Source organism: Cololabis saira, chromosome 13 (genome assembly GCF_033807715.1).
Source record: "Cololabis saira isolate AMF1-May2022 chromosome 13, fColSai1.1, whole genome shotgun sequence".
Lineage (NCBI taxonomy): Eukaryota > Metazoa > Chordata > Actinopteri > Beloniformes > Belonidae > Cololabis > Cololabis saira.
In genome coordinates this window covers 15,674,147-15,701,959 of record NC_084599.1, presented here as the reverse complement: position 1 = coordinate 15,701,959, position 27,813 = coordinate 15,674,147, and the positions used below count along the sequence as shown (strand labels likewise).

The 27,813-nt window shown below is 43.1% G+C and overlaps 2 protein-coding genes across 2 annotated transcripts; both read right to left on the bottom strand.

Moving 5' to 3' along the window:
- Positions 1 to 69: 69 nt before the first annotated feature.
- cc2d2a (coiled-coil and C2 domain containing 2A) lies at positions 70 to 25,319 on the bottom strand. Its single transcript, XM_061737938.1, has 40 exons — positions 25,201 to 25,319; positions 20,235 to 20,299; positions 20,050 to 20,130; positions 18,860 to 19,025; positions 16,187 to 16,278; positions 15,954 to 16,055; positions 15,796 to 15,876; positions 15,516 to 15,710; positions 15,045 to 15,260; positions 14,784 to 14,940; positions 14,549 to 14,685; positions 14,337 to 14,468; positions 12,585 to 12,794; positions 12,354 to 12,463; positions 12,111 to 12,251; positions 11,741 to 11,897; positions 11,326 to 11,600; positions 11,036 to 11,213; positions 10,776 to 10,929; positions 10,500 to 10,647; positions 9,755 to 9,893; positions 6,276 to 6,479; positions 6,085 to 6,177; positions 5,901 to 5,989; positions 5,270 to 5,284; positions 4,696 to 4,863; positions 4,504 to 4,558; positions 4,270 to 4,379; positions 3,948 to 4,044; positions 3,773 to 3,871; positions 3,508 to 3,684; positions 3,189 to 3,203; positions 2,802 to 3,005; positions 2,618 to 2,707; positions 2,417 to 2,530; positions 2,184 to 2,318; positions 1,963 to 2,085; positions 1,572 to 1,630; positions 1,307 to 1,484; positions 70 to 454 (listed from the first exon to the last, which is right to left on the bottom strand). The coding sequence occupies exons 2-40, from the start codon at positions 20,265 to 20,267 to the stop codon at positions 269 to 271; spliced, it is 5,115 nt and encodes a 1,704-aa protein (XP_061593922.1). The 5' UTR covers positions 20,268 to 20,299; positions 25,201 to 25,319; the 3' UTR covers positions 70 to 268.
- On the bottom strand, positions 21,311 to 27,299 carry LOC133458251 (complement C1q tumor necrosis factor-related protein 7). The gene is made up of 3 exons (XM_061737940.1): positions 27,125 to 27,299; positions 25,134 to 25,370; positions 21,311 to 22,538 (listed from the first exon to the last, which is right to left on the bottom strand). The coding sequence occupies exons 2-3, from the start codon at positions 25,360 to 25,362 to the stop codon at positions 21,910 to 21,912; spliced, it is 858 nt and encodes a 285-aa protein (XP_061593924.1). The 5' UTR covers positions 25,363 to 25,370; positions 27,125 to 27,299; the 3' UTR covers positions 21,311 to 21,909.
- Between the last annotated feature and the right edge of the window lie 514 nt (positions 27,300 to 27,813).

Sequence of the window (27,813 nt, the reverse complement as noted above, 5' to 3'; positions counted from 1 at the left end):
AACTCAGGAAAGTATAAATATATTTTTTATTTTTTGATCAAATGTTTTAGATACAAAACAAAATACAAGGTACAAACTAAAAAGCATGACTTTAATTGTGCAAGCAAAACCAAACCATAAAAAAGGAATATGTATAAATATAAATATGTATGTTACCTGATTTACACATGAGTTGTGTGAAAAGCTTTAATGTAAAAGAATTAAAAAAAAAAATAAGATTTAAGATAATTTATTTAGAGACAATGTAATACTATAAGATTGTCTTGTGTCATGTGCGAAAGAGCGAGGCCAGGTAGACCCACACAGACATTACACTGTTGGGGTACGGGTGCACGTAAACAGCGAGGGCAAACTCCACGTTAGATCCCTGAATCTTGTGAACTCCAGTGCTGTACACCTCCTCAATGATGGGCTGAATCTCGGAGAATGGCAGATGCAGGGAGAATCCCGATATCTAAAAACAAAGACATTATGCTTATTGTTTACAATATATTTATGGTCATCTTGATATCATTTAATCAAAGTCAGATCCAGTGCGTTCTACCAGCTTGTACAGAGATTTCATTTTATAGCTGAGATGACGGATGTCACAATAAACTGCCACAGTCTGGCACCACCTTTAGCTTTGATGGTGGTACATATACACCATGACTTCAATAAGCTTATGTAACTTACCAAGTTTTACTGGTATTTCTGTTCAGTGCTGCATTAACTTAAGGTTAAGGCCTTGAATCTGGTTGCCGGCTCATTTGTGGCTATGATGTCTCATGCTCCCTCCACAACTCTTAATGTTTAAGCCTGAAGAATCTAGATATTGCCATCTTGAAATGTGCGCATGTCATCAGTAGAATTTAAAAAAAAAAAAAATAAATAAACTGATGGGAAATCCTGGTGATTCAGTATGCTAAGATAGCCAGCTGACTTCTTTTCTTTTAGGGACAATATTGTTGCATGTAGACCTGACCAACTAAAGCAAAACCAGATCATAGCACACACAGTTTCAGTATTTTCTCAAGTTGTTTTATGTTTGATGAAGATCAATAATTTGTATAATATAATAAATGTAGAAACGGAGCAATATCTTTTCAGTGACCACAGAAGTGTCTTCTCGCATGGTTAATGAAGGAAAGAGGTTTCCCACGACAGCAGAAACTGCAGTACATTTTCACAAGGAGACTATATATTTATTTGCCCTGTAAAATCCAGTAGGTGATGTTTTTTTGTGTACGTTAACCATTACCCAAACCTTTTGGGCAATATGAGAGCATTACAGTGACTCAGACCAGTATGAGTTTTTCAGACTTACCCTGTAATCTCCCAGGAGGCTCTGTAACTCATGGCGGTGGCCCTCAGCCACTTCCCGGCCCACACTTTGCTCCAGTTTTGGCAAGAATTGCTTCAAAGTGCTGTTGCAATAGCGGTTCCAACGGGTTGGGTGACGAGGGCGCCACTCCATAATCTTCTCCCTCAGAATCTTCTCAATTCTACACAGAGTGACATGGAGATGGTTTTTTTATGTAACCTGCAGCCCTGAGCAGCTGACGCAGGGAGAGTTAGTTTCTATTACTCACCTGTCCTGAAGCTCCGTGGCAGCTGCCTTGTCTGTGTGCCGATACACCAGCTCCTCAGGCTAAAATACAAATAAAATACAAACTCACTACACTCATTTATTTAACACAAAGTTACCCAGCTGCACCCATCAACTCTCTTGTCGTCTTTTTCCTGCTCTACACCTCTTTGACAGATTCAGGTTTAATTTTTTTAAGGGTCAATAAAATATGGGAGACTGTCAAGAGAGTTAGTGAAGGAAACACACTCACACAGACCTTTGTAACCCCCCCCCACCCCACCCCACACACACAAAAAACCTGTTGCAAGACCAAAATGCATACATGTGTGCGTTTTAGGTTTTGCAAAATCTCATATTAACTGCATGTTGATACAGAAATGGTGAACACTCACCTGCACACTAGTCAGCCCCGGATGGGAGAACGATCGAGAGAAAAATGGTTTCCACAAGTTAGCTTTTGTGACGTCAAAACTCATCCTCATTGGTGATGCATAATTTTGTACGTTGAACCAGACCTAAGAAACAAGTTTAAAAAACAAAACACAAATCTTCTGTGAACTATAGAAAATAATGATCGTATTATGAATCCCACACAGCAGCTCTCTTTACTCACATTGTCAGCATTGACCAAGCAGCCAACTGTCTGCAGAGGGCAGAAGGTGTCGTACTGGCTGTAGTACTGGCCGGTGCTGGGGTTCCAGATAAGGTAGCGGCTCTGCTCGTGAGTTAAGACGTATGCTGTGGGTCCCTGACAAGAAAAAAATAAACATTTTCTGAAAGGTTAATGTTGCTGCAGAGCACCCACAAAGCAAATTGTTTCAGGTTTAACATGTTAATATCACTCACCTCTGGTATTGCTGTGCCAATTATAAGCCAGGCTTTCTTGCCTAAAGATAGAAAGTAGTTGCACAGCAGTACAGCATGTTCTTTCTCATCCCCTGCTAATAGAGTGAGGAATAGCTAAAAACATAAAAAGGAGACACGTGGCACCGTAAAAGGCTTGTTCATCCTCGTCATACTATTCTGACATTTCAAGGTTTTACTCACATCGCAGGTGCTCCATAGATCACATGTCCCAGATAATGAAACTTGGTCCGGCAGAAAAGGGATGAGGGACACAAATCGTGCAACCAGTGTCTGTACAGAGACAGTGTAAGTCTTAAAAGAACCAAGCATTTTAAAGCAGTAACAGAAAAATGAGCTGAATTTTTTTCAGTAAAATCACACTGACTGTGGCTTCCTGAGGATTATTTGGAAATGCATCCAGGAACTCTTGTGGGGGATTGAGTGGTCGAATGTAACGAGTGATGAAGACAGTCTTCCCACTGAAGTCTATGACTGTAGTGGTGCAGGGTCGCTCCGGGTAGTTCAATGCTGCATCCCTCTCAAACCTCCCCGACACCTCCAGTAAACGCTCATCCTCCTGACTTTCAAACTGGGTTAAATACTTAAATGTTAATGTGCAGGCCAGCAATACATATACATATATATATATACATATATATATATATATATATATATATATATATATATATATATATATATATATATATATATATAAACAATGCTGTCTTGAAAAGAAAGAAAAAAAAAAGTATGAAAATAGATAACCAGTTACCTTAACTTCCCTTATCTGGTGCATGCGGCAGAACAAAACCCAATAAATGACTCAAGATGATAAGAAAATGTTAAAAAAATGCACAGGTGCATTATGAATGAAATTTAAGATATCAAATAGTTTTACAAGTTCCATTACAAATAAGTAACAGCAATAAGATCTGCAAAACATTGTACACTTGTCCAAAGTTTTGAGGGAAGCACATCTTAATAGGTGCATTGACAAAGAGAAACTAGCACTGTCCTGAAATGGAAATTAAACAAAATAAATAAATAGGAGAAACGATCCACCCTGGAGCTGACGCTTGGAGGAAACTTACCTTTTCTCTAACAGACTCTCCGGGGACCAGCTGAGGTTCAATAGTGATGAATAGAGTAATAAATGCTCCCTCACTCTGGTTTCGTAATATATCATAACCGCTGTTGCTGGCTGGGCTGCGCTCCTTGCTGTATCCCAGCAGCACAGCTGGACTGTTCACTTTGAATGTTCCATCGATCTGCCAGTAAGCAGTTAACACAAGTCAGCCACAACTTCAGACAGTCTCTCAAAGGTCTGGCAGTTTATACAGCGCTGTAGTGTCTCACCCTGGACTGAGAGTAAATTGTGCTGAAGGGAATCTTGACTGAACCCAACCAGTGTTTCTCTATCTGGGTGTGTATTGACGTTCCCCTCTCTTTGTCATCCTGTTGAGAAAAAAATGTAAATGATGACTGATTCAGCTGCTGGTATGAAACCTGTCAACGAGGCGATGTTACTCACCACTCCGGTTTCATGTAGCACTTCATCAAATATGTTGATGAAGACTTCATCTTTGACTGACTGCAAGCTGGCAGTGCTGTAGTCACCGTTAGGAGCGCTGCACAGAACAGGTTTACAAGTCTGTTCATTTGCAATTTCACTGACTTACAGCTCTTTATATAGTTTATGGTCTGCTACCGCTTTCTGTTTACACACATTTTTCATAACGAAAGTTGTCTCAGGTGGGTGTAAATGCATTTTACCAAATCTGCCCTTTACCTGAAACTAAGTAAAGATTTGTTCACAAATCATAAAAAACTATTGGGAGTCTGTAGTTGTTCACCTAAAAGGGAGCTGCAGCTCCTCGTTCCAGCTTGGGTTTGGTCCCTCAGCCGTGGTTGTTTGAAATACTGTGCGCTGGAAGGAAACCTCGACAAATGGCCTCACTTGTACCTGTATTACAAACATATGTTATACAAACAACATATATTATGCAAATATATCAAGTCCAGGTAATGTAAAACACATTAATGCCGACTGTAAAGTCAGCTTAATTTAAGCTTAAGTTGTGCTGTACCTGGCTCAGGTACCAATCGCTTTCCTGAATGACACTGTGAGACTGCCCAGGTTTACTAAATGGATAGGACATTGAAACAAAAGAGAATAACTTATCAGAAGTCTAAGTACAACTTGTCACGATTGTTTGTGAGAGAAAATGTGAACATTCTCTCCACTTTTAGGTGATCCGAGTACGACTGCTGGCACTCACCTGCTCTGTGGTCTACGGACGGGGATATCATAGGCCCGGATGATGTTAATGAGCAGTTTGATGTCCCCGTCTAATAGATTCTGAGCCGTCACCTTCTTCCTTTCCTTCCTCTGAGGCTTCAGTGGCCGCTTGGGTTCAGCCAGTTTGAACAAATTGATTCCCAGAATCCTAATTGTAACAGCAAACAAGCAATCGTGAAAGGAATGCAGAAGGTTCATTTTAACGATGCACATCAATATAAATATAAATCAGAATTTATTTTATGAGATAATAAAAAATTATATTCATAGAAAATGGGAGATTAGATTTCTAACCACCACTCAAAAAATGCAGTAATTTGCAATTCTACAGTTGCAACACTGATGCACGGATGATTCACTGCTTGCAACACAGTTCTAGTAGCACCTTGTTCAGATATTTATGTGCTTTTAAAAAATGTGGTACTTTGTAACAATTCTGCAAATTCCTAAGAGACACTACTAAAAATCTATCATAACTACTGTACTGGTACATGGGGTTCGAACTAAAAACACAGAGGGTGGGAGAAAAAGAAAAGAAAACCTTTGGAACATACCCTGAACCTGCCCCACTTTATAAATGCACACCAGCAGAATAGCAGAAAACATGGAAAAGACAAATGAAAACATTCAACCTCCATAATTAAAAAGAAATAACGTGAAGGCTAACAGCCTGATATCATTATGTTTGACCTTAACGATCCAGGTTCTTCATACGTTTCACATTTTCCATTGTATGTCCACGTGTTATGAAACAAAGTCTCAAAACATAATGTGAGCTGCTTTCAGAGGACAGAATATTGGGCTTGAGATCAATGAGACTGAAGCAGCACCAGACCAAGAAACATACTCACGTCAGCCTGTGTTTTATGTCGGCCCTGTCACTCTCTCTGAGGAGCTGATATCTCTGCTGAGCTCCCTGCTCAAGGTAATCCAAGCTATCTACACTTTCCCTTTCAACTGGTGCTGGCAGCTCAGGTACTCTTTGTAAGTTCTCCCTTCTTTTTCACAAGGGGAATAATTGCAGATCATATACATTATTCATCAATTAAAACACAGCACAAGTGTTTGGATTAGCAATTGTCTGACTGCAAGAAAGAACATTACATCCATAGAAGAAACGGAAAAGGCTGTGAGGTCTTATAAAGGGAAGTTAGACAGGTCACTTAAGTGTTGGTGTGTGTTTACCCAATGCTCGGTATCTCTTCCTCAACCACCATGTCAGACAGGAGGTAATGTTTGGTGCAAAGGAATCTGTTGATGACTGATTCCCGGATCTGTGGGAACATTTTAACAATACAGTAAACTTAGAGCTACAATATGGTTAATATTGGAGGAAAACATATTCTTTACACTTGATTCATCTGCTGACCTTTTGGAGGTATTTGGCCACTAAAGCTCTGTGTGAATTCAACTGTTCCTTTGTGTCGACTACCTCTTCATCTTTTAAGCTTTTCTCATATTCCTGAAATCAATTCCAAGAAAAAGAAACGAAAGAATAAAATTAATCTTAAGTTAATGCATCTTTACTTATCCTTTTTTTTTTTTTTTTGAATGCTTTACCTGGAAAATCTCATCGGAGACCTCGCTCTCTAGTGCTGGAACAAATCTGTAATTGCGAAACTCTGCAACTCCCTGCTTTCTCAGCCTGAACAAGCGAAATCTTTTAGATTTCTCCAGCTCTTCATCAGTCACAAAATTAAACTCCTCTTGCAGGTGTTCGAGACGAAAGTACTCAGGAGCTGTGACCTCTCCGCTACTTGCCACCTGTGAGACACAAGGACAGACGGGTCATCTGCAATAATGATGATGATGATGATGATGAATTAAATTTATAATGCACTTTCCATTCGGAAATCTCAAAGTGCTTACAAAAAAAAAAAAAAAAAAAAAAAAAAAATCATTTATCAAAGCTGGCATATGCTCTGTTAAAAAGGTGAGTTTTAAGTCCTCTCTTGAAAGTGTCAACTGTCTGTGGTTCTCTCAGGTGGGTGGGGAGGGTGTTCCACAGTTTAGGGGCAACGGAGCAGAAGGCCCGGTCACCCATAGTGACTAGCTTGGTTTTGGTGGGTTTGAGGAGGTGGTTGTTTGCTGAGCGGGTGCGGGTGGGGGGCTGAGGATGAATCAGCTCCTTGAGGTAAGGGGGAGCGTTGCCGTGGATGCATTGGTAGGTGAGTAGGGAGATCTTGAATTCAGTCCGGGAGGAGATGGGGAGCCAGTGCAGTGAGTGGAGGATGGGAGTGATGTGGTCATATTTGCGCACTCTCATCAGGATCCTAGCAGCACTGTTCTGTATGTATTGGAGCTTTTGAAGGCTCTTGCTTGGGATCCCGATGAGAAGTGCATTGCAGTAGTCTAGCCTGGAGGAGACGAAGGCGTGGACCAGTTTTTCTGCATCTTTCGGGGACAGTATGGGGCGGAGTTTGGCGATGTTTTTGAGGTGGAAGAAGGAAGTTTGACGGAGGTGATTGATGTGGGCCTCATAGTTGAGGTGGGGGTCCATTCTGACACCCAGGTTGGTGATGACGGATGACAGAGGGATATCCTGGCCAGAAAAGGTGATGCATGTGATGGGAGATGACTTGACCTGGTGTGGGGTGCCGATGAGCATGGCTTCTGTTTTGCTGCTGTTGATCTGTAAAAAGTGTTGTTTCATCCACGCCTTGATCTCCTCCAGGCAGATGGTGAGTGTGGATGAAGTTGACTGTGCAGAAGATGGTTCCAGTTTTAAGTAAAGCTGTGTGTCATCAGCATAGCAGTGGAAGGCCAAGCCGTGCCTGCTGATGACACTGCCGAGGGGGAGCATGTACAGGGTGAAGAGGGTGGGGCCGAGTACAGATCCTTGAGGGACACCGCAGGTGATGGGCTGGGTTTGGGATTTAACGCCTCCCAAGGAGATGCACTCGGTTCTTTCTGTGAGGTATGATCTGAACCAGTCCAGGGCGGTATTGCGGAGTCCAATGGTGGAGTGGAGGCGGTGTAGCAGGATGGAGTGGTCGACGGTGTCAAATGCGGCTGTGAGATCCAGGAGGATGAGGAGGGAGGGGGAGCCGCCATCAGCTGCCATTAGAAGGTCATTGGTGACCCTGACCAGAGCTGTTTCAGTACTGTGGGCGGAGCGGAAACCAGACTGGAATTTTTCAGCCAGGTTATTGCCGTTCAGGTGATGTTGTAGTTGAGTGGCAACTACTTTCTCCAGGACCTTGGAGAGGAACGGGAGGTTGGAGATGGGTCTGTAGTTGGCATGAAGTTCTGGGTCTAGGGTGGGTTTTTTGAGAAGTGGGGTGATGATGGCCGTTTTCAGAGCTGGGGGAACGTGGCCGGACTGAAGGGAGAGGTTAATTGCTTCTGTGATCAGGGGGCTTATGGCTTTGATGTGCAGTTTGACCAGGGATGTGGGAAGGGGGTCCAGGGAACAGGTGGAGGGCTTCATGCGGCCGATGGTGTCTTCAACCTCTTGCTGCGTGGTGGGAGAAAAGCAGCATAGAGGCTGGGAAGGCCCAGGCTGTGGGCTGGCTGTTGGGGCAGAAGAAGTAGGCGGGGCGAAAAGGGAGGAACGAATATTGTCAACTTTTGCTCTGAAAAACGTTAGGAATTTGTCACACTGTTCAGTTGTGGCTGCTCTGTTTGAGGGGGTTTGTGGTTTTAGGAAGTGGTCTATGGTTGAAAAGAGCTGTTTTGAGTTGCCAGGGTTGTTATTGATGATGTTGGAGTAGAAATCAGTCCGTGTCTTTCTGAGGGCCTCGGAGTATGCCTTTTGATGGTCCCTGTAGGCCAATTTGTGTACCGTTAGTCCAGAAGTAATGTGACGCCGTTCGAGGACACGCCCAGCCGCCTTCATTTTTCGTAGCTCGCTGTTGAACCATGGAGCTGAACGGGAAAATCTGACAGTTCTGCTTTGAAGTGGGGCATGTGTGTCAAGGAGACTGCTCAGTGATGAGTTGTAGAATTCCACCGACTCAGTGGTTGATGAATGGGTGGTAGAGGAGAGATGGTTGAGGTCTGCAGTCAGGGCGTCTGGGTTTATGTTTTTTAAGCTTCTGAAGATAATTTGACGTTTGGGTTTAGTGTGGGAGGAGGGAAATGGCAGGATGAAGGAAATGGCCTTGTGATCGGACACTCCCATTTCATATGCGACCAGATTGCTGACCGGAGCAGTGTCAGCGATGACCAAATCAAGTGTGTGGCCCTTCCTGTGTGTGGGGACATGGACATGCTGTGAGAGGTTGAGGGAGTTGATGAGTTGCAGGAATTCAGATGCAAAAGGGCAGGAGGGGTTGTCGACGTGGATGTTGGCATCTCCAAGGATTATTATGTTTGAGGATGAGGTGCAGAGTGATGTGAGAAGATCGTGGATTTCAGAAATGAAGACAGAATTTGGTTTCAGTTTGGGTGGCCGGTAGATAAGCAGTATTGTCATTTGGAAAGGTGGTTTAGAATGAACAGCAAGGCATTCAAAAGAGGATGGGGGGGTGAGGGGGAGGGGTGATATTTCCAGCTCATTTTTGTGAAAAATGGCAAGGCCACCACCCCGACCAGTACTGCGGGCTTTTTGTATATAGCAGTAACCTGGTGGACAGGCTGCATTAAGGCTTGAAAAAACCCCAGGCTGGTGCCAGGTTTCAGTGAGACACATGACATCCAAGCCCTTATCCAGAATATGCTCGTTGATGAGAGGAGCTTTGAGAGTGAGGGATTGAGCATTAAAAAGCTCTATTTTGACTGTTGGTAGAGTGGTATGTCTCTGAATGGGAATGAGTACATGGAAATCCACTCCACGTTTTCCATGCTGCCGCCCGGGCTGTAGCGTTCTTGCGGTGTTTCCAAGGCTACAAGCTCTGAAGGCGGCAGTGTTCTGATGACGTAGAACAGATGCGACGGGGCGCTCAGCTGAGCGGGTGCATGGAAAGTTATGGCCGGGCTGGGAGTAAACAGAGTTATGACGGGAACTTCTGTGGATGTAACGTGACAGATGACATGAGAGATGATAATGACAGAAGAAAGATAGTGGGAAAAGAAAGACAAAGTAGCCTAATACATACTTTCAGCTGCTGCATGATGGAAGCATTCTTTGGATCGTTGGGGTCCAGTCTCGACTGCGTGGCCCACTGACTGATTTTTTTCATGTCGTATAGTCCAGAAGCCCCAATATACGCGACGGCATCGAGATGGCCCACGGCACTACAACACAGAGACCGTGACTTCTATCACTAACTGCAATCATTTCTTTGATGGTTTGTTGCAAGTAGAGTAGTTTAGTTACTGTCAACACAGGTCCTGACTTTAATGACAAGTTATCACAATTTTCAGATGTTTTAAATGAAATGTTTGTGAGCTGCTTTGTACAAGAACTCCCGTTTGTACTCCCTTTTGGGCGGCGGGTTGGTTTGGGGGTCAGCCACTCGATACTACTCCACTCTGCCCTGCTTTTCTAAGGCCTGTGCCTCTTTTGAAATGAGTGTTTCAGTTTTACATAACCCACGTCCCAGTTACAGCAATGACGGGAAGCTAGATAATTCTACTCTGATTTGGGTCTGTAACGCTACAATATCACACACATCTGAACTCCTCGCTGAAGGAAATTGGAGTCAGTGGTTACTCCAGACACCCCAGCATATGTTCTGAAGCACAGAAACATGTTTCTTTTTCTTTTGTCGCCTTTAACAGCTGATTATTCAGAACGATAAAGGCCATTAGGGAAACACTACCTGTGGGATTCTTGGGAAAGTAGTCCACAGTTGCGGAAATTAGGTATTAAAACATGCAAACTAAGGAGTGTGAGACTACCTGTGGATCCCACCAGGATGTTGTGAGACAGGAGGTGCCAGTGGTACATCATCATCTCCAATCCCCCATGACACACAGCATGACAGTTTCCCAGAAGTCAAAAGCACCTGCTTGTTGCTGCCATCAGCCTCAAAGGAGAGGGGCACATCTGAGGAAGAAGAGGAGGAGTCCTTAAAATGACACGTGGATGTGCCCGTGAAATAAAACCTATATTTGGAAAGGGACTACATTTGTAGCCGTTTCAGCTTTGAATAAGTGTCAAATGAAGATATTTACCACTGCCAACTCCCTCATGGTCAAACATCACTCTCTGGTTGCTGCTGAACTCAAATTCCTCAACAGGGGCGTTGCCTGTCACGACGGAGGATTCTGGTACTGGAACAAACACTTGAGCCAGGACGGAGCAGGACGATCCAATCTCTTCAAACACCTACTCTTACAACGTACAGACAAACATACAAGAGGATGAAGCTAAAGATGCTGCATAATCATCACCATAGAAACGTCTGGCAGTGCACTCTATTTCTTTACTTTACCTGCAGATTAATGCTTTGGGGACAGTTAACTATCTTGAGATTGAAAATTTGACCAAAGTGCACCCTGAAGTCAGTGTTAAGGGAGCGGCTGTCTGTTCGGGAAACCTCCTTGTCGTTGTATAGGATCTTGATGAAAAGAGAGCGCCTGGAAACATCTTCTCTTCGCGCTATTTCAGCCCTAAAACACGGTGAGAACAAACATGATACGGATCCATCTTTTTAAGTTTAATTCTTTATGAAGTCTCATCAAGTATGACTGGATTCATTAGCAGTCATTTCAGAATAGCTACCTGGGGCAGAGCTCGCTGGCGGTGATGTTTCCTGATGCAGACAGCTCAGGGACCAGGATGGCCTCTCCGGGTTTCCTGCGTATCCTGGAGGCCTTCTCTCTCACCTGCTGCTCTATTAAATCATATTCTGGCCTCTCAGGAGGCTCCGGCTTTGGAGGACCTTCTTCATCGGGCGCATCTGATTCACTCCCTTCTTGTTCTTCGTCTTCCTCCTCTGTGTCATCTTTTGCCTGGGCTTGCTTCTTCTTTTTCTTTGTCTTTTTCATTTTTGCTTTCTGATATGAGAACACATGGGAATATGAATGTGGAACACTGCAAGTACAAAATCTATCATTTTATGTTTCCTTGGTGCTACCCAAGCTGTTGATCAAACAGCAGTGAAACATGACTAAACAAAGCCACAGCTGGTAGGCACCTGCTTCTTTCTCCAGAGTTTCCATTCCTTCAGCTGTTTCTGGTACTCGGCCAGGTTCTTCTGGTAGTCCTCCTCACTCTCTGCCTCCAGTTCCAAAACCTCTGCCAAGATTTCATGTTCATATTCTTGCTCATCTGATGCGCGATCCACACTCTCTCTGCAACAGCAGGGGATACACATTGAAGTAAATCTAGATATTCCAACATGAGCAGTATCAGTAGATTTCAGTATTTTTTCTTTTAGCAAAAGAGTGCAAAGAGCTTAAAATGTTCAATCAGGAATATTTCCCCCCAAATTAGTAACACACAAAGCAGCAGCAAGAATCAATATTTTGGTGAAATCATAAGTTAAACTACTAACAGTGTTATACCTTCTGAGGTAGAGCTTATAAGGTGTGTTGGTAAACTTCTGAAACTCTCTCAAGGCCTTGATCTCCTTCCACACTTTAATGATGTTCTTCAGCAGAGTCCTGTCTTTCTTCTGCTCAGTGTCCCGTAGCTGCCGAGTGTTCCTAAGATGTTCAGGTGGAACAAAACAATATAACATAGACTCTGCTTTTGCATGCTGCCAGCAGTGTTTCTAGACTGAGCAAGACTTGAATGGGAGACCTCACCTCACTTCCAGACTGTACTCAGATATTCTCTGCTGCATGGCCAGAGTGATGTTCTTCATGCCTGCATGGCTCTTTTCCATGTTGCGAAGGGCATTCCTTAAGCCATTTAACTACAGCAGGAAAAAACAACAACACAAAAACAAAACCTCTATAGACAATGTATGAGACCTTTTGGATTGGTTCAGTTTTGAAGAAGGCTTTGCACACAGACAGTTGTCTGGAAGAGCTTACCTTGTCTGTGAGGTGGCCGGTGAGATTGTTGTGTTGCCTGGAGAGGTACTGATCATACAGCTGAGCTAGACGAGCTGCCAGCACGTGTTCACGGCTGAAGAGTGGGTGATGGGAGAAGATCAGTCCAGAAACATCCACGTCCAGTTGGTAGTCTCCCTCAGGGTCTGCTGCACCACCAATGTATAGATTTGCATACTTGGACTTTAGGGCCTGGAGGAGAAAACAGCATGATCCCGTGTTCAGGATAAAGATAATCACCACTAAATATTGTTGGCAATTGTGCTTTCCATGTCCGTCTCTGTGTGTGCCAACTTAATAAAGGCTGGCCATAGTTGCCAAGACTAATACCACCATCTGGGAGTGTCTTAAAGAAACGTTTTGCATTACAGGGATGTAAAATGAGCACCCTGTGACATGAGAAGGAGGGGTCTGTTTTACACGAGTACAGCTGTTTCTCATTTCATAATAAAGTACATGTGGAGGGATTGCTGTTAATCCTTTAAGCACTGAGTTCCTGACTGCATTTCCTTTCTGTTAACCCCCACATTTCTTATTTTCCTCCACTCTCATTATCAGATAAAGTTGGAGGATGAGAAAGTTCACAAAAGTCCTACAGAAGAGTTCATATGTACAGGAAAAATTGATAGCATCTTGATAGAAAACACTTCTTAAAAAAAGTACTGAAAGTAAGTACACCTTTCATAGGCTTCTCACGTTCTAAGCATTTTGTTACAGAAACAACACCTAGGACTTGGGTTATTAACATGTCATTACATATACATACACATCTATTTCTTTAGTCATGTTTACAGCCATGACATGAGATTGTGAATGATATTAAATTGCAGGTTACATTTGTGTTTCAAAATCATTGCACAACTACACCGGATTAAAGTGGGGAACTGTTCATTAATCTGTTGTTTAGATCATAACCTGAACTGAAGTAGTTACTTTCTTTTTTATCATTAAAGTTTTTCTTATTTATTCATATGCCCATACATACAGTCAAACTCTAAAACAAATATTAGCACCATCGTCAACAGCCAGTATATCCAGCATACGATCCTAGATACAAAAGCCTCCTGCAGATCTACATTATTTTATTTTTTAAAAACAACCAAAATAAACATTAAGCACCATGTCTAGTAACTTCTCCATATGTCCTGCCCACAAAAAACATGTTCCTAGGCCCTCCTAAAATGTTCTTTTATCATTGTTCAATCTAGCCAACATGCATTTTCTGACATAATTTCCATCCGTTGTTAACATCTTAATTATCTTGTACTGAATAAATTTCCCCTTCGTCTTTGAAGTTACTTTCTAAGGAAAAAATGGAAAACCTGATCTCGATCTACTTTACCTGAACATTTTTGAATCTTGAGTGCCCGTCAAATAAAACTAACCTATTTGAAGAAATCATCTAACCATTTCCTGTTCATATTTAATCAAGACCTCAACCATTTTGACAGGTTCACCAATAATGGAAACACTTGTTGGCTGCCTCCTCTTTCTACTCCCAAAACCGTACATAAAGATTAAGGTAAAATATTCCAAAGCTATAATTTAATTTGAATGCAAACTCTTCTTTAAAGACACTTTAGATCCATAATTGTATAACCTTTTATGCACACAGTTGGAGTTCTGTTGTAGCAATATATGATCAGAAGAAAACATATGAGCATCACTTTTTAGTGTATCAGTAAGAGAGGACTAGACGTTTCAAGTGAGTGGGGTTGTCAAAGTGTCTCTGACCTTCCTGTACACAGTTTGCAGAGCAGGATCCAGGTCCCCCTCCATGTGGAAGAGAGGAGGCCTTATGGAGGATTCCTTTATGGGGTCAGGCTGAGCCATTATCCTGCCATCATCTCCAAACCACTTCTTTCCCTTATCAAGAAAATACAAATCTAGATTATATATTAAGGTCGTAACATACATGAACAGGAAAGACTGTTAGTTGATGATACCTCCTCAGATTTCAAAATGCGATTCTCCATGAAGTTCTGATTGGTCAGAGATACGTAGGGTCGCTTCCCAACGTACAGACCCTCATCCTCCAGGTAGCGAGGCTTCATGTTTTCAGGCAGTTTAACGGAGGTTGGAGCTGTAAAAATGTTTATACAATTACATTTAAAGACACAATTCCCTACAACTCAAAACTCTGTGATGCAAAATCATATAGTTTAATAAATTGTATTATACCTGTACGGAAGCTTGGTGTAAACAAGAGTTCACTGTTACGTTGAATGTGTTTTCGGTAGCCAACATACTCTGCTTTTCTCACTTCCAGGAAATCCCGAGAGGACTGGTCACTGATGAATAAATCCCCATCATTTCGTATCAAAAGAGCTTCTTCACCCTAAAGCGGGATAAAGAATATGAGACGTTCCCTCTGTGTTATCCATCTACAGCTACAGAGCAAGTGAAAATAATCATCCATACATAGTATCCCTGCAGCTTTACCTGGTTTTCATTTTCATCTTGATCATCTTCTTCTATTTCCGACTGTTCCGGCTCCTCGGCTTCCGCTCCTTCATCTTCATCTCTATTTTCTGCAGATGCTTGTTTCTGTTTTTGCTTTTTCCTCCTACGCTTCTCGGTCTCATCTATCGGATCAGGCTTAAAGTTGTACGTAAAGAAATCGTATGCCTCTTCTTCAGTTGGGAGGCGTCCTCCTAGCTGTATTTGAAAGATACACAGGTACACATCATTTTATAACATAAAAGACTACACTCTCCATATAAGTCTTGTTCTGCAGCTTTTCTGAAGTTGGCCCTTGTGCTAAGTCATGTTTTCCCGCTCTAACTGCATCAGCATGTGAAAGACTGGAAATTAACCTTTATTGCTGGAACAGATGGCATTGATTATTCCAGCTGAATCTACAGAACAAGCAGAAATAAACCTCCACACCCGACATCATAGCCATTAAGTTACCTGGTTTACATCCTCCTCTACTTCAGATACTTCCTGCTCCTCAGCTTCCTCTCCTCCATCTTCATCTCCATCCTTCTCCTCTAACTGCCTTTGTTTTTTCCTCCTTTGCTTCTCTGTCTCATGTTTTAGATCAGGCTTCAAGTTGAATGCGAACAAATCGGGTGCTTCCTCGTTGGCTGGGAGGCCTCTTCCTTTCTGTATTTGAGAAAATAAACATAAAACAAGTAAATAAATACAGGGACACAACATTTTATTACATGATACTCCATTTAAGTCTTACTTGTTTTGCAGCTTTTCTGAACTTGACCCTTGTGCTAGGAGATGGAGGGGCCTCATCTCTTCCCACTCTGACTGAGCCAGCCTGGGAAAGATTGGGAATTTACCTTCAGTACGGGGACAGAGGTGTCGAGTCATGGTGAAACTCAGATAGTTGCTCACCTCTCTGTCAAATCTTGTCACGGGGTCTCTGTCTCTGAGGCTTTGGAGACGACTGGGCGGCTCTGGAGAGGTGTCCGGCTGCTTAAGGCTTTCACCCCTAGACTGGAATCCAAGACACGTAAATGATGTTTTAACAAAAGTCTGTTTATTTGTCTACCCATGATATTTAGATAATGGCATCTTTCAAATTCCTATTTGAAAAGGAAAATTAGATTGTGAAAAATAAGATTTACCCTTGCTGCTCTCAGCCTCTCTTCCAAGTGCTGTGTCACAGACGCTTCTAAATGCTGAGAGCTGGAAGCATGTTGAGGTCTCAAGGAGAAACCTGGAATGCAACAAACTGTGAATAAGTGTTCTTACTACTCAGTATTCCTCAGTATTGTTGGTTTTAAGAGCTTCAAATGATTATTTCAAATCAATAGAGCCAATACAGCATATTTATTTTGGTCATGTAGCGTATCCTAGCAGAAATTAATAAACTGCAAACTCCCCATGGATATATTCCAGGAAGCAAATTTACTGTTTACAGTGGAAAGAGAGGATTTTAAGAGAAATGCATCAGAATCACTGATTAACTCTGAATGTTTATTAGGCAATGCCAGCAATAACCAAACAACATTTTTTTTCCCCTGGGTGAACAGACTTATAAGCAGAGCTGAAATCAGAAATTGTATCAGTGTGTGATTCGAAGATTATTTCCCCCCCTGAAGTGCATCATAATGGCACCTTTAAAGACAGCATGTTTTCAGTGTGGAGGTTTTTCCCTAAAGGTATAGGATACCCAAAGACAGTAGTCTGTGCAGCCTGTAAAGAAATAGAAAACAACCCATGGAAAGACAACATCTAAATTGTTTGGGAAAACCGACTTAACCCTAAACTTCAAACATCATTGTGGCAGAGTGGAGTAGCTGCAGCCACTCAGGTGGATGGGAAACAGGTGTGTCCCATCAGCCTCTCCACTCTGCCAGCCTTGATAAGGACTGGGAGACTGCAGCTGGGGAGGTGGGAGACTGAGAAGCTGCTGCTGTGCCATGCTTGTGCACTGTGTGGTGATTTTGGTGAAACTGTGAGTAATAAAGAAGGGTCTGCACGAAACGCCGTGTCCTCTCCATCCTTCGGTCGGGCCCCCGTAGCATCCACCCTGCTACATCTGGCGCCCAACGTGGGGCCCGAAGAATGGAAGAGAGAGGCACGGAGCGGGCCCTGGACGCGCTCGCCCGGGCCATGGCGGGCATGGCGGCCGCCTTCCGGGACCAGGGCGAGCGGCAGCTGGCCGCCATAGAAGCCCTGGTGGCCGCGGGGCGACCCACCGCCCCTGCACCCCGTCTGAGGGCCGCCGCAGCAACGCGGGAGGAGCTGGCGGCGCCGCAGCTGAGAGGCCGGGAGGCAGAAGCTGCGGGCCGCCAAGCGACGGCTCCCGAGGCGACGGGACCCGCGGAGCGACCCATCCCTGCACCCCGTCTGAGGTTCGCCGCGGCAGCGCTGGTGGCGCCGCAGCTGAGAGGCCGTGAGGCAGAAGCTGCGGGCCGCCAGGCGACGGCTCCGGGGATGGAGTCAGCGGCGGAGACGGAGACGGAGGGGGAGACGGAGTTGGCTGGGGAGGCGGCTGCGGAGGCGCAGCCGCCATCAGCGACGGTGGGGACGGAGGCGGACCACCAGCCAGAGCAGGGCTGTGTTGCGGAGGAGGAGGAGGAGGCGGTCCCGGAGGCGGACCGGCAGCTGGCGCAGGACTACGCCACGGAGGAGGCGGTCCGGGGCGCACCGTGTGGCCCGAGGCCACCACGGGCCCGTCCAGGAGAGCGTTGTCCACGGCGACCGGGCCGACGCCGGGGTCGCCCCCCCCGACTGTTGCGCTGGTCGGGCCGACGCCGGGGGCGACCACCCCGACCGTTCCACTGCTCAGGCCGACGCCGGGGACGACCCCCCCGACCGGGAAGCCCGGAGGGTTCCTCTCCCGCTCCGAGGGGGCGGGGGGGGGGGGGGGGAGTATGCTCGGCCGGAGGGACCCCGGCTCGAGTTTGTCGTTGGGGGTGTGTGGCAGAGTGGAGTAGCTGCAGCCACTCAGGTGGATGGGAAACAGGTGTGTCCCATCAGCCTCTCCACTCTGCCAGCCTTGATAAGGACTGGGAGACTGCAGCTGGGGAGGTGGGAGACTGAGAAGCTGCTGCTGTGCCATGCTTGTGCACTGTGTGGTGATTTTGGTGAAACTGTGAGTAATAAAGAAGGGTCTGCACGAAACGCCGTGTCCTCTCCATCCTTCGGTCGGGCCCCCGTAGCATCCACCCTGCTACAATCATTAAAATCACTGATACTTTGTGTTGTTTTCTGTAATAATGACCCAGAGTTGAAATAAAAAGTGACACATGAGCTCCGTGCATCAGGGTGAACGAGAACAAGCTCCTCAATTAATGGATTTCCCGTCACCTAGAAAATTCTGTGATGTCAGCATACTATGTGTTGTGGTGCTGAACTACTTCTTTCTCCTGGAAAAGTGATGCACAGCATATCGCATCAAAGAATCAGTGACAGGAGCATCCTTGATAAGAGCTGCGTGTTACACACTGCTGGCTCACCCTCACACATGGAGCTTGTTTCACCTGTTCCAACTCTGTTACTACCTCCCAGGGCAGAATAGTGGCAGAGCAGAGGTGCAATAACATGTCACACAGCACAGGGAGGATAAAGGTATTACAAACTGGCTGTGACTGGAGCTAGTCAAATAAAGAAAAAACAAAGGAACAGGGCAGCAACTTAACAAGGATGGATTTCTTCTGCCAATATCAGGCAACGTCTGTGTAAAGGGCTGTTATTTTAGATATAAAGAAGGAAAGACTTTTGATCAAATCAGGTAAAACATGTTTTAGTAGATTTGATGCTGGGTGTAAACAAAACAAAACAAAACAAACCTTTCCTAGAACCAGTTGGTGGTCTTGAGGAAACCGTAGAGTCATCTGTCTTCTCAGCTGATCCCTCATCTACACTGTAGTGCTGAATGACAGAACTCTCTTCCGCTTCATCATTATCATCATCCTCATCATCATGAGAGTCCTGGACCGAAGAGTGCTGGATCAGCTATCAAACGAAAGGGACAACCAGTGGTTAGTCAACAGATGTGAGGCAGCTGTAATCAGTACTCGAGTTGTAAAAAAAAAATCAGAGGGGATGATGGATTTTATCATATGGGGACAGATAATTTGTGCTGATTACAAATAATATAATATATTACAAATAATAGCAGTGACCAAAACACCTGCAGAAATACTGCAGGAATGACATAGCAGCAGTTACATGCAGCCTTCTGTAAGCTTTAAATATCCACTGGGCTTACATCAAATACATCAAAACACAACAATAAAAAACACTTTTCTGAACTTATCAATATGACTCTGTCCTTCACAGGATAAGTAAAATGGATCACTGCAAAAACTCAAAATCTTAACAAGAATATTTGTCTTATTTCTAGTTATCCAAAGTATAGAAACGTTTTGCACACCGGTTCTGCAGAAAGGTGCGTCGGAGGAGGAAAGCCGCAGCCAATTTTAAAAAAGAAAACTCCCGCACACGTTCTTCTCACCAAACTACAGTATTTATTGGGCCAACGTTTCGGTCATCGACCTTTCTCAAGGCATCAAAATCTTATTTCTAGTTAAAATGTCTCATTTTAGTAAAAAAAAATCTCATTACACTTAAAACAAGACTCATCACTGGAAAAAACAACAATTTTCACCTGTTTCAAGTAGATTTTCACTTAAAATAAGTAGAAAAATCTGCCAGTGGAACAAGATTTTTTTGCTTTTAATAAGAAGATAAATCTTGTCCCACTGGCAGATTTTCAAATGAAAATTTACTTGAAACAGGTGAAAATTGTCAAATAAGTTACTTTTCTGGTGATGACTCTAAATGTTGAAATAGCAGTAAAACCACATTAATTGATGAAATGACATAAGGGATGGAAAGGGGGGATGTCAGTTTTACAGGGGGGATGATTTGGACCGTTTTTATTTCTGGGGGGGTGCCATCCCCCTCATCCCCCCTCAACTCCAGTACTGTCTGTAATCATGGAGTCTAAATGATAAGAAACCAAAGGAAGATGCACCCGTTTCCTTCGCCTCTGTCTCTGAGCCCTTAATGTGCGTTTGAGAGTCTCTCCTGGATCCTCCTCGCTGTCTTCAGGGTCCTGATGCAGCACCAAAAAAGAAAGAAAAGAAAGTTTACACACCCGGGTCGCTGTTTGAGGACATGAGGCTGGAAGAGGGGATGAGCACCGAGGCATAAACCAACCTTCATTGCAGCTCCTCGCTTCTTCACACTCATCTCAGTCGGGCGGCAGCTAAGCCTGTGGAGAACTTAGATTTGCACAAACGTGAGCAGTGTCTGGGTTATAAAACCAGCGGGACTCCTCCAGGTCATAGTGGGACTTTTCATCAACGAACAGTACTTTGTGTTAACAGTCGTAACTGTATGGGTGCTAGTCGAGCCTTAAACTGGTTATTTTCGGAGCAGATATGAACTCCCTTAGCGCTGCCTAGTAACCGTAATAAACTTATTTTCAACCTACCATGAAAGCATCTAAACTGATAAAACCAAATTGGGATTTTCATTCGTCAGATAAACTGTCAATCAAGACCGTACATGCAGGAAAGGAGTCCGCCCACTACGGTGTCCGAGGAGTTACAAATGCGCATTAAACTAACCATAGATATACAGCACTGTCTCAGAAAATTAGAATATTGTGATAAAGTTCTTTATTTTCTGTAATGCAATTAAAAAAACAAAAATGTCATACATTCTGGATTCATTACAAATCAACTGAAATATTGCTGATTATGGTTTACAGTTTAAGATTAAGATTCCCAGAATATTCAAATTTTTTTAGATAGGATATTTGAGTTTTCTTAAACTGTAAGTCATGATCAGCAATATTAAAATAATACAAAGCTTGCAATATTTCAGTTTATTTGTAATGAATCCAGAATGTACGACATTTTTGTTTTTGTAATTGCATTACAGAAAATCACAATATTCAAATTTTCTGAGACAGTCCTGTATAGCCTATATAAAGCCTTATATATCTATGAATCTAACCAGATATTTGTCACAGTGGTTGTTGTTTTTGATACCAACATTACAGATGTTGAAGTCAAATTGTTACAAATGTAGAACATGGTGAAATACTGAATTCCACCCATTACTCAAGCTCTTGAACGTATAATTGTTGACCACAAAGTGGCCCTGTAACAATACAGTTTACATTTGAGGGATTTTTATAAAATGGCTTGGGTGAAAGGGTCAATTCTTTCTGTATCTTTGTTTCAGTTGTGCAGTCAATTCAAGCAGGTGTACTAAAGTAGTTACCCTTCATATATGGACCATGAATGCCAAAAGTTTACTTTATTAAATTTGATTGAATTTACAATGTTCATTTTGCACAATATAGGGATATGTTTCAGTTAGTGCCTGAAATTAGCTCATGCTATCTTTAAATGCAAGGGATTTATTATAACAAATCCAGATTTCTACATGTTTTCCATCCATCTATCCATCCATGCATCCATCCAGTAATCGTCTACGTATACCCACTTATATTTATCCAGGGTCACAAGGTTCTGCAAGCTCTCCTCAGGCAAAAGGCAGGGGGAATTTTCTGTAAAAGTTTTTTCTCACTCTCACATGTTTCATCTTTGCCTATTTTGGGAAATAAAACAAACTGTTCTAGACCGCTCAGGAATATTTATTTAAGACAATACTTACCCAACTCCCACTCAAATCAATCAAAAAATTCAAGCATTACCAGATAATACAGGTCAAATCATCAGACAATTATCTGTACTAATTACACAAGTAGCAGTCCTAACACTTGTATAAAAAACATAGTTTTAACAATACTGTATGCTTTTTAAAATATCAAACCAACAGTGACTGACAGTTTGTGGTTTTGTTATGTTTTTTCCATATGCTATGCATAGTCTTCGGCCAGTGTGTCAAAGTAGTTTGTGTCTGCGTAGAGCAGGAAGCCAGAGAACAAGCTGTCAGCCCAGCCGGGGTCTGCGAATAAACCATTTTGGTCTTCGAAAAAAATCTGCATCCACACCTCATCTTCTGGGTTCAGGTACATGACAGTAGACCCAGAGGCCACATCGTGGTTTCCTGTGTTTGCATCAAAGGTTTTGATGCGATACTGACCATTCTGCACGAGACCAATGGCCAGGTGTTTGTTGGCCAGTGTGATGTCATAAGAGAAATAATAAACGCCTGGGTATGCACAGATGAACTTGCCCGTCTGTGGGTTGTAGTGTCCGCCTTCATTGAAGAGGATCTTGTTGAACTTGATGGGGATCTTTTCTGTAGGGTAGCTGCTTGTTATTCCCACAGAGAAAGCAGATTTTGGCAGCAGGCTGCCACATTTGCAGATTCCTGCAGCTCCGCTGGCTCCTCGTTTCCCCCTGTCCCCCTTCTCTCCATTACGGCCTAGAGGACCAGGCAAGCCCAGATCCCCATTCTCTCCCATCGGACCTCGTTTCCCTGCATGGCCACGCTCACCTCGCGCTCCGATCTTACCTGTTGAGCCTACCTTGCCCCTTGGCCCTGAAACGGAAAACATTATCAAAACATGAATCTAATTCAGTCCTGCGTCTGTTGAACCTGAATATACGATCACTGGAACTCCGTAGCCGTTTGTCATCTATTAATTCACCACCGGAATGAAGCGACTTTGACATTTGAGCAGCAAACTTGATATGCAGTCATGTTCATCCAAACAGTAAAGATCCTGGAGCTGAAAAACACTGTGCTCACACACGCTCAGTGGGCCCGGTTGTTGGTGCCAGGAATTCATCTTTCCACTTATGATGGAAAACTCAGGTGTGCTATGTTTATTCGGCTTGGCAGGTTTATCGCAGGACATACCTTACTGATGTTATCAGTTTGGTATTTCTGTTGGGTCAGTCAGGAAGGCACGTACCTCTCAATTTTTGTTTTTTACTTTTATGGCTGCCTTTCTTCTTTAAAAACATTACCTTAAATCTGTGTATCATCATTATAAACTGTCCTCGAGAAAGCTTTGGTAAAGAGTCCTGTGTGGGACTCTTGGGAAAGGTTAGGACCACAAAACCTTATTGGTATGATATATAACTACAACATACATTATACATACAAACAGCCAAATCTTCATGAATTTATTATTTCCCAGATTTAAGATGCACACGTTTGACTGGCTTTACATCTCCAGAGGAAAAATAACCTTGAATGTTTTAAGAATCTGTATCAAGTCTGCTGCTCTATTAATTGTTGTTGCGGATATAGCTTTGTAGATAAATACAAAGCTATATCAACATCACATAACACAGTGTAATTGTTTATCAAAAGAGATTAATAAACCCAACAAAAAAAAATGTGAAAAACTAAATACATTATTACTGCTTCAACCAGAACAAATAAGTTAACTCGGAGCCAGAAGCATCTTTTAATTAAATACTTGATTCACTGATTGTCAGCAAGCCTGAGCACCTATTCCTTTGTTGTTCTGCAGAATTCAGGTGTGTGTTGATGCAGAGCTGAGGACGCCGTAATTGCTGCTGCACATCATTGTTCAGAGAAATGACAGAAACCGAGCTACGACTCAGACTCTACACGCCTCAGCATGTTAAGCTTTGTGATACTGCAATTAAAAAAAAATAGAGACTACACAGACCCTTCTCTCTGGAAAGAACATGGCAGCACAAGTTTTCTGATGAGCAATGTCCTTGGGACAGAAAAGACCAAAAAAGGGGGGTTTGACCTCAATGCACGATGCCAATACTAACAAACACCAAAAACAGCATATTAGAGCAAGCATCTAACTAGTCTGGTGGAGGGGTAATGATTTGGATTAGTTTTTCAGTCCTTTATGCTGACAGCCTTAATGGTACACCTTAATTATTCAACCACAACAGTGTTAGAGACTTAAAGTAAACTTTAAGTATTCCAGTAAAAGGTGGTTCAATAGGAAATTGAATATAGGGTGGAGTTTTTTCACACACTGCATCTGCATTTTAGCTTAATCTAATGATGACACAGAGTACTATTTTACATTTTTCTGAGGTTGTGTTTATCCAAATGATTTTTTTATTTTCATGACGTGTCAGGTTTAGGGAGTCCTATCTCTTTCAGATGACTGCAGCTCCTATGTCACTGTGATAAAACACATCAACCTGATGGGATTCATGACTAAGTACTTACTCATAAAAAAAAAGAAGAAACAAAATATCCAAACAGGATCTGTATTAGTTTTGCTGTACTTAAAACATTCTGAGGAAATTTTCATAATTTAAAGGGACACACTAATGAAAACATGGAAGCAGCAAAGATCCATCCATCCATCCATATAACCCCGGTTACACATCCATCCATCCATCCATCCATCCATCCATCCATCCATCCATCCATCCATCCATCCATCCATCCATCCATCCATCCATCCATCCATCCATCCATCCATCCATCCATCCATCCATCCATCCATCCATCCATCCATCCATCCATCCATCCATCCATCCATCCATCCATCCATCCATTATCTATACCCGCTATATCCTTTGCAGGGTCAGGGGGGTCTGCTGGAGCCCATCACAGCTCATTACAGGCGAGAGGCAGGGGTTACACCCTGGACAGGTCACCAGTCCATCGCAGGGCCACAAATATACACACAACCAGACACACTCACACTCACACCTACGGGCAATTTAGAATCAGCAAAGATGAATCTCTTTTACCATATCAAGTCATGTGTTCAAATGCAACAATATATAAAGTCCTGCTTTCTGTAGTCCATCATGGCCACATGCTCACTCCATAAAAAAGACATACAGAGGTAAACAACTGCGTGCTTACCACAATTTCCAATCAGTCTGTTTTTGGACTTTGGGAGGAAGCCAGAGTCTCGGGAGAAACCCCAAATAAGGCTCAAGGAGAGCATGCAAACCTTACACAGAAAGCTGGAGCCCTGGTTAGGATTTAAACTGTTAACGGCGTGAAAGCAAGGCACACATTGACTACATTCTTCCGTGGAGCGCACAGGTCCAACTCTGCATTGCTGCTCCAGGTGATGCCAGATAAGATGGCTGCTCTATGCCAAGTTTGATCTTTTTGGACAGTGTTTCTGTATCAGAGCACATGAACTAAAGCTGTTTATGTTTAATATACCTGGATCTCCCCTTTCTCCCTTTTCCCCCTTCCTGCCATCTCTGCCATCTCTTCCAGGGATACCCACATTCCCATCTGCTCCTGGAGGCCCACCGGGACCCGGTTTGCCGGGCAGGCCTGGTGGCCCGGGGATGCTGCAAATCAGTCGCGGCGCTCCTTTCTGTTTGGGCTCAAACAGCTGTCCCAAGATGCAGTGGCATAGACATATCAGTCCCACCAACACCTGCATCGTGATATCTGCAGAAGCAAAGAAGATTTAAGAGTATTTAATGTTTAGTATGCAGCTTAAATTAAACATGTGGCCATACTTCTCAACAATTGTGGAGCCAGTAGATATTTACTGAAAAGCACAAAGAAAAGGTGTCTTTAATGAAACACTGGAAGCAGTCAGAACCTAAGCTTGTCGTTTAAATTGTACAATTTTTAAACATGTAACGCACTTTATGCTACATACGTATATGTATGAAAAGTGATTTGTAAATAAAGTTTGATTGATTGATTGATTGATTGATTGATTGATTGATTGATTGATTGATTGATTGATTGATTGATTGATTGATTGATTGATTGATTGATTGATTGATTGATTGATTGATTGATTGATTGAGAATGAATCAGACTCGTTATCAAATACAGCAGAGCAATGTGCTCTCATTTTCCACTCAAATGATCTCATACAACCACAGAATTACATACTATTACATGAGGGGGACCTCAAACAAAATCCTTGTCTCTGTTCCAACTCGTCTTTTCGCCAACATTCCCAAGTCATGACATCCAGAACAATTTCTGTCAGGGGACCTGGAACATGAGGCACTGGCAGCTGAGCCAACGTTTCACAATCATGTTACTCAGGGAGGAAGACAGAGGTCCAACTTCTGCTCAAAAAATAGTAATGACATCAAAGTAACAGCCCTGATGTGATGCAGCAGTGACGAAGTGAATCTCCTTATCCTGGGAACTACAAATGTTGAACATGAATCGTTCATCGATCATTATATCACATGGGCACACAGCGACAATAGACCGCCCTCCTGTGATAAATCCTTTGGGAGTTAAGCAGTAGCATTTACACATAAAAGTATATGTTTTATTTATATGGTCTTATTTTTTGGCAGGTTGTCCAGTGTGAGTGTGGGAATGTAAGCGTCGCATCTGTTGTTTGTCTCTGGACAGTGGGGGCGTTGGAACATTCATGTCAGGTCCACAGTAAAAGTTCATCCGATTCTTATTTTCTACAACAAGTAACTCACTTGTTTTTCGTGACAGTTATACATTTGCCACTTGTATGTCACTGGAGACTCACCAAAAAGTCGGACAAATTCTGCACACGCTCTGCACAAAACATGCCTTTGGACCTTTCTATACAGTTTCCCCCCAGTGTTTAGTGCATCATGTTTCTAGTTTCAGCCAGCAGTGATGTCCTCTGAGAGAGAAGCCCCGCCCGCTACTTCCGCTCCGAAGCAGTGATGTCAACATTAGTAAAGTGGTGATGTTTATGGGAGAGGCCCTCTTTTTCCACACACAGGTAAGGACTTCCAGCACATGCATGCAAACACACAGAGATGGGTGCGCACAATTGTAAGAGATTAAAAGCTGCATTTAGAACATGGCTGAAGTTCTGACTGCAGTCCTTTTGTTAATAACAATATCAAAGTATAAAACAGAAAAAGGTTTAAAAATATTTTTGTATTGTTGATTTCAAGGTCAGTTCTGCAGTTAGAAGTGAAACAGTCTGTAGTCTCCATATGAAAGTGGATATGACAGAGTTTATCAGTGATCCCTGATGCAACCTGTTAATATCCCTCGTGCAGAAAAGTTAGGAAAAAAAATAACAAAGACATTTCAACAATGCCTCTAACTTCAAAGAGCTTATATACCATTAAGTGGCTGTGGTGTGACCTCTCTTGAAGAATTTAAAAATGTGGAGGTGCTCGTCTCTGAATGAAAGAGATTCAATAAAAAGAGCAGACAGGGGTGTGTAATCTTACCCCTCACTTGGCAGCTGTTGATCTCCAAAGCTTGTTGTAATAAATGTCACTGTGTGTCACACTTCCTCCTATCCGCTCAGATTCCTGGCTTTTTCACAGAGCAGATCCAGGCTGAACATGTTGTTTTCACACTGCTTGGCTATTAACAGCGTCTCACAGAACTGCAGCAGCTTGGACTCCAACTTCCCTCCCTGCCTCCCTCCATCCCTCCCTCCATCCCTCCCTCCATCCCTCCCTGCCTCCTCCTCTACACCACTGATCCACTCCCTTTTCTCTGCCTCATAAACTTTACTCTGATAAACAACTATCTTGAAGCCATGCAGTCAAATAATTAACTTCACTATGCAATAATTAGTGTACCTCCGTGCAGGAATGACTCGGATGATGCAGATTAAAGTCAGCTTGGTAAATGACAGACTTTATGTATGACTTGTTGACCTCAGTGTGGACGTTTTGCATTTCTGACTTTCAACACTAGATGACGCTAAATATGACACATGACGTGTTGATAAACTTGACTTGTGCGTCTGCGGTTACCCAATTAAACAGTCACAAACTTGAGCAATACATATCTACATTCTTTTTTATTGTTATTTGTGGCTGGCACTTATATTTAACAACTGCTATTTTAGTGAGTTGATTGAGCCAAATTGTTGACACTTTAAGCAGAAATGCACAAATCATCTGAA

Bases quoted from the DNA above. Each gene is read 5' to 3' on its own strand.
- LOC133458251 (XM_061737940.1), bottom strand. From the start codon at position 25,362: ATGCAGGTGTTGGTGGGACTGATATGTCTATGCCACTGCATCTTGGGA. The intron at 22,539-25,133 runs GTATATTAAACA...TTTCCGTTTCAG, and splicing joins GGGAGAAAGGGGAGATCCAG to GGCCAAGGGGCAAGGTAGGC.
- cc2d2a (XM_061737938.1), bottom strand. From the start codon at position 20,267: ATGAGTGTGAAGAAGCGAGGAGCTGCAATGAAG. The intron at 10,930-11,035 runs GTAAAGTAAAGA...TTGTAAGAGTAG, and splicing joins CCCAAAGCATTAATCTGCAG to GTGTTTGAAGAGATTGGATC. The intron at 2,531-2,617 runs GTGAGTAAAACC...TTATGTTTTTAG, and splicing joins ATCTATGGAGCACCTGCGAT to CTATTCCTCACTCTATTAGC.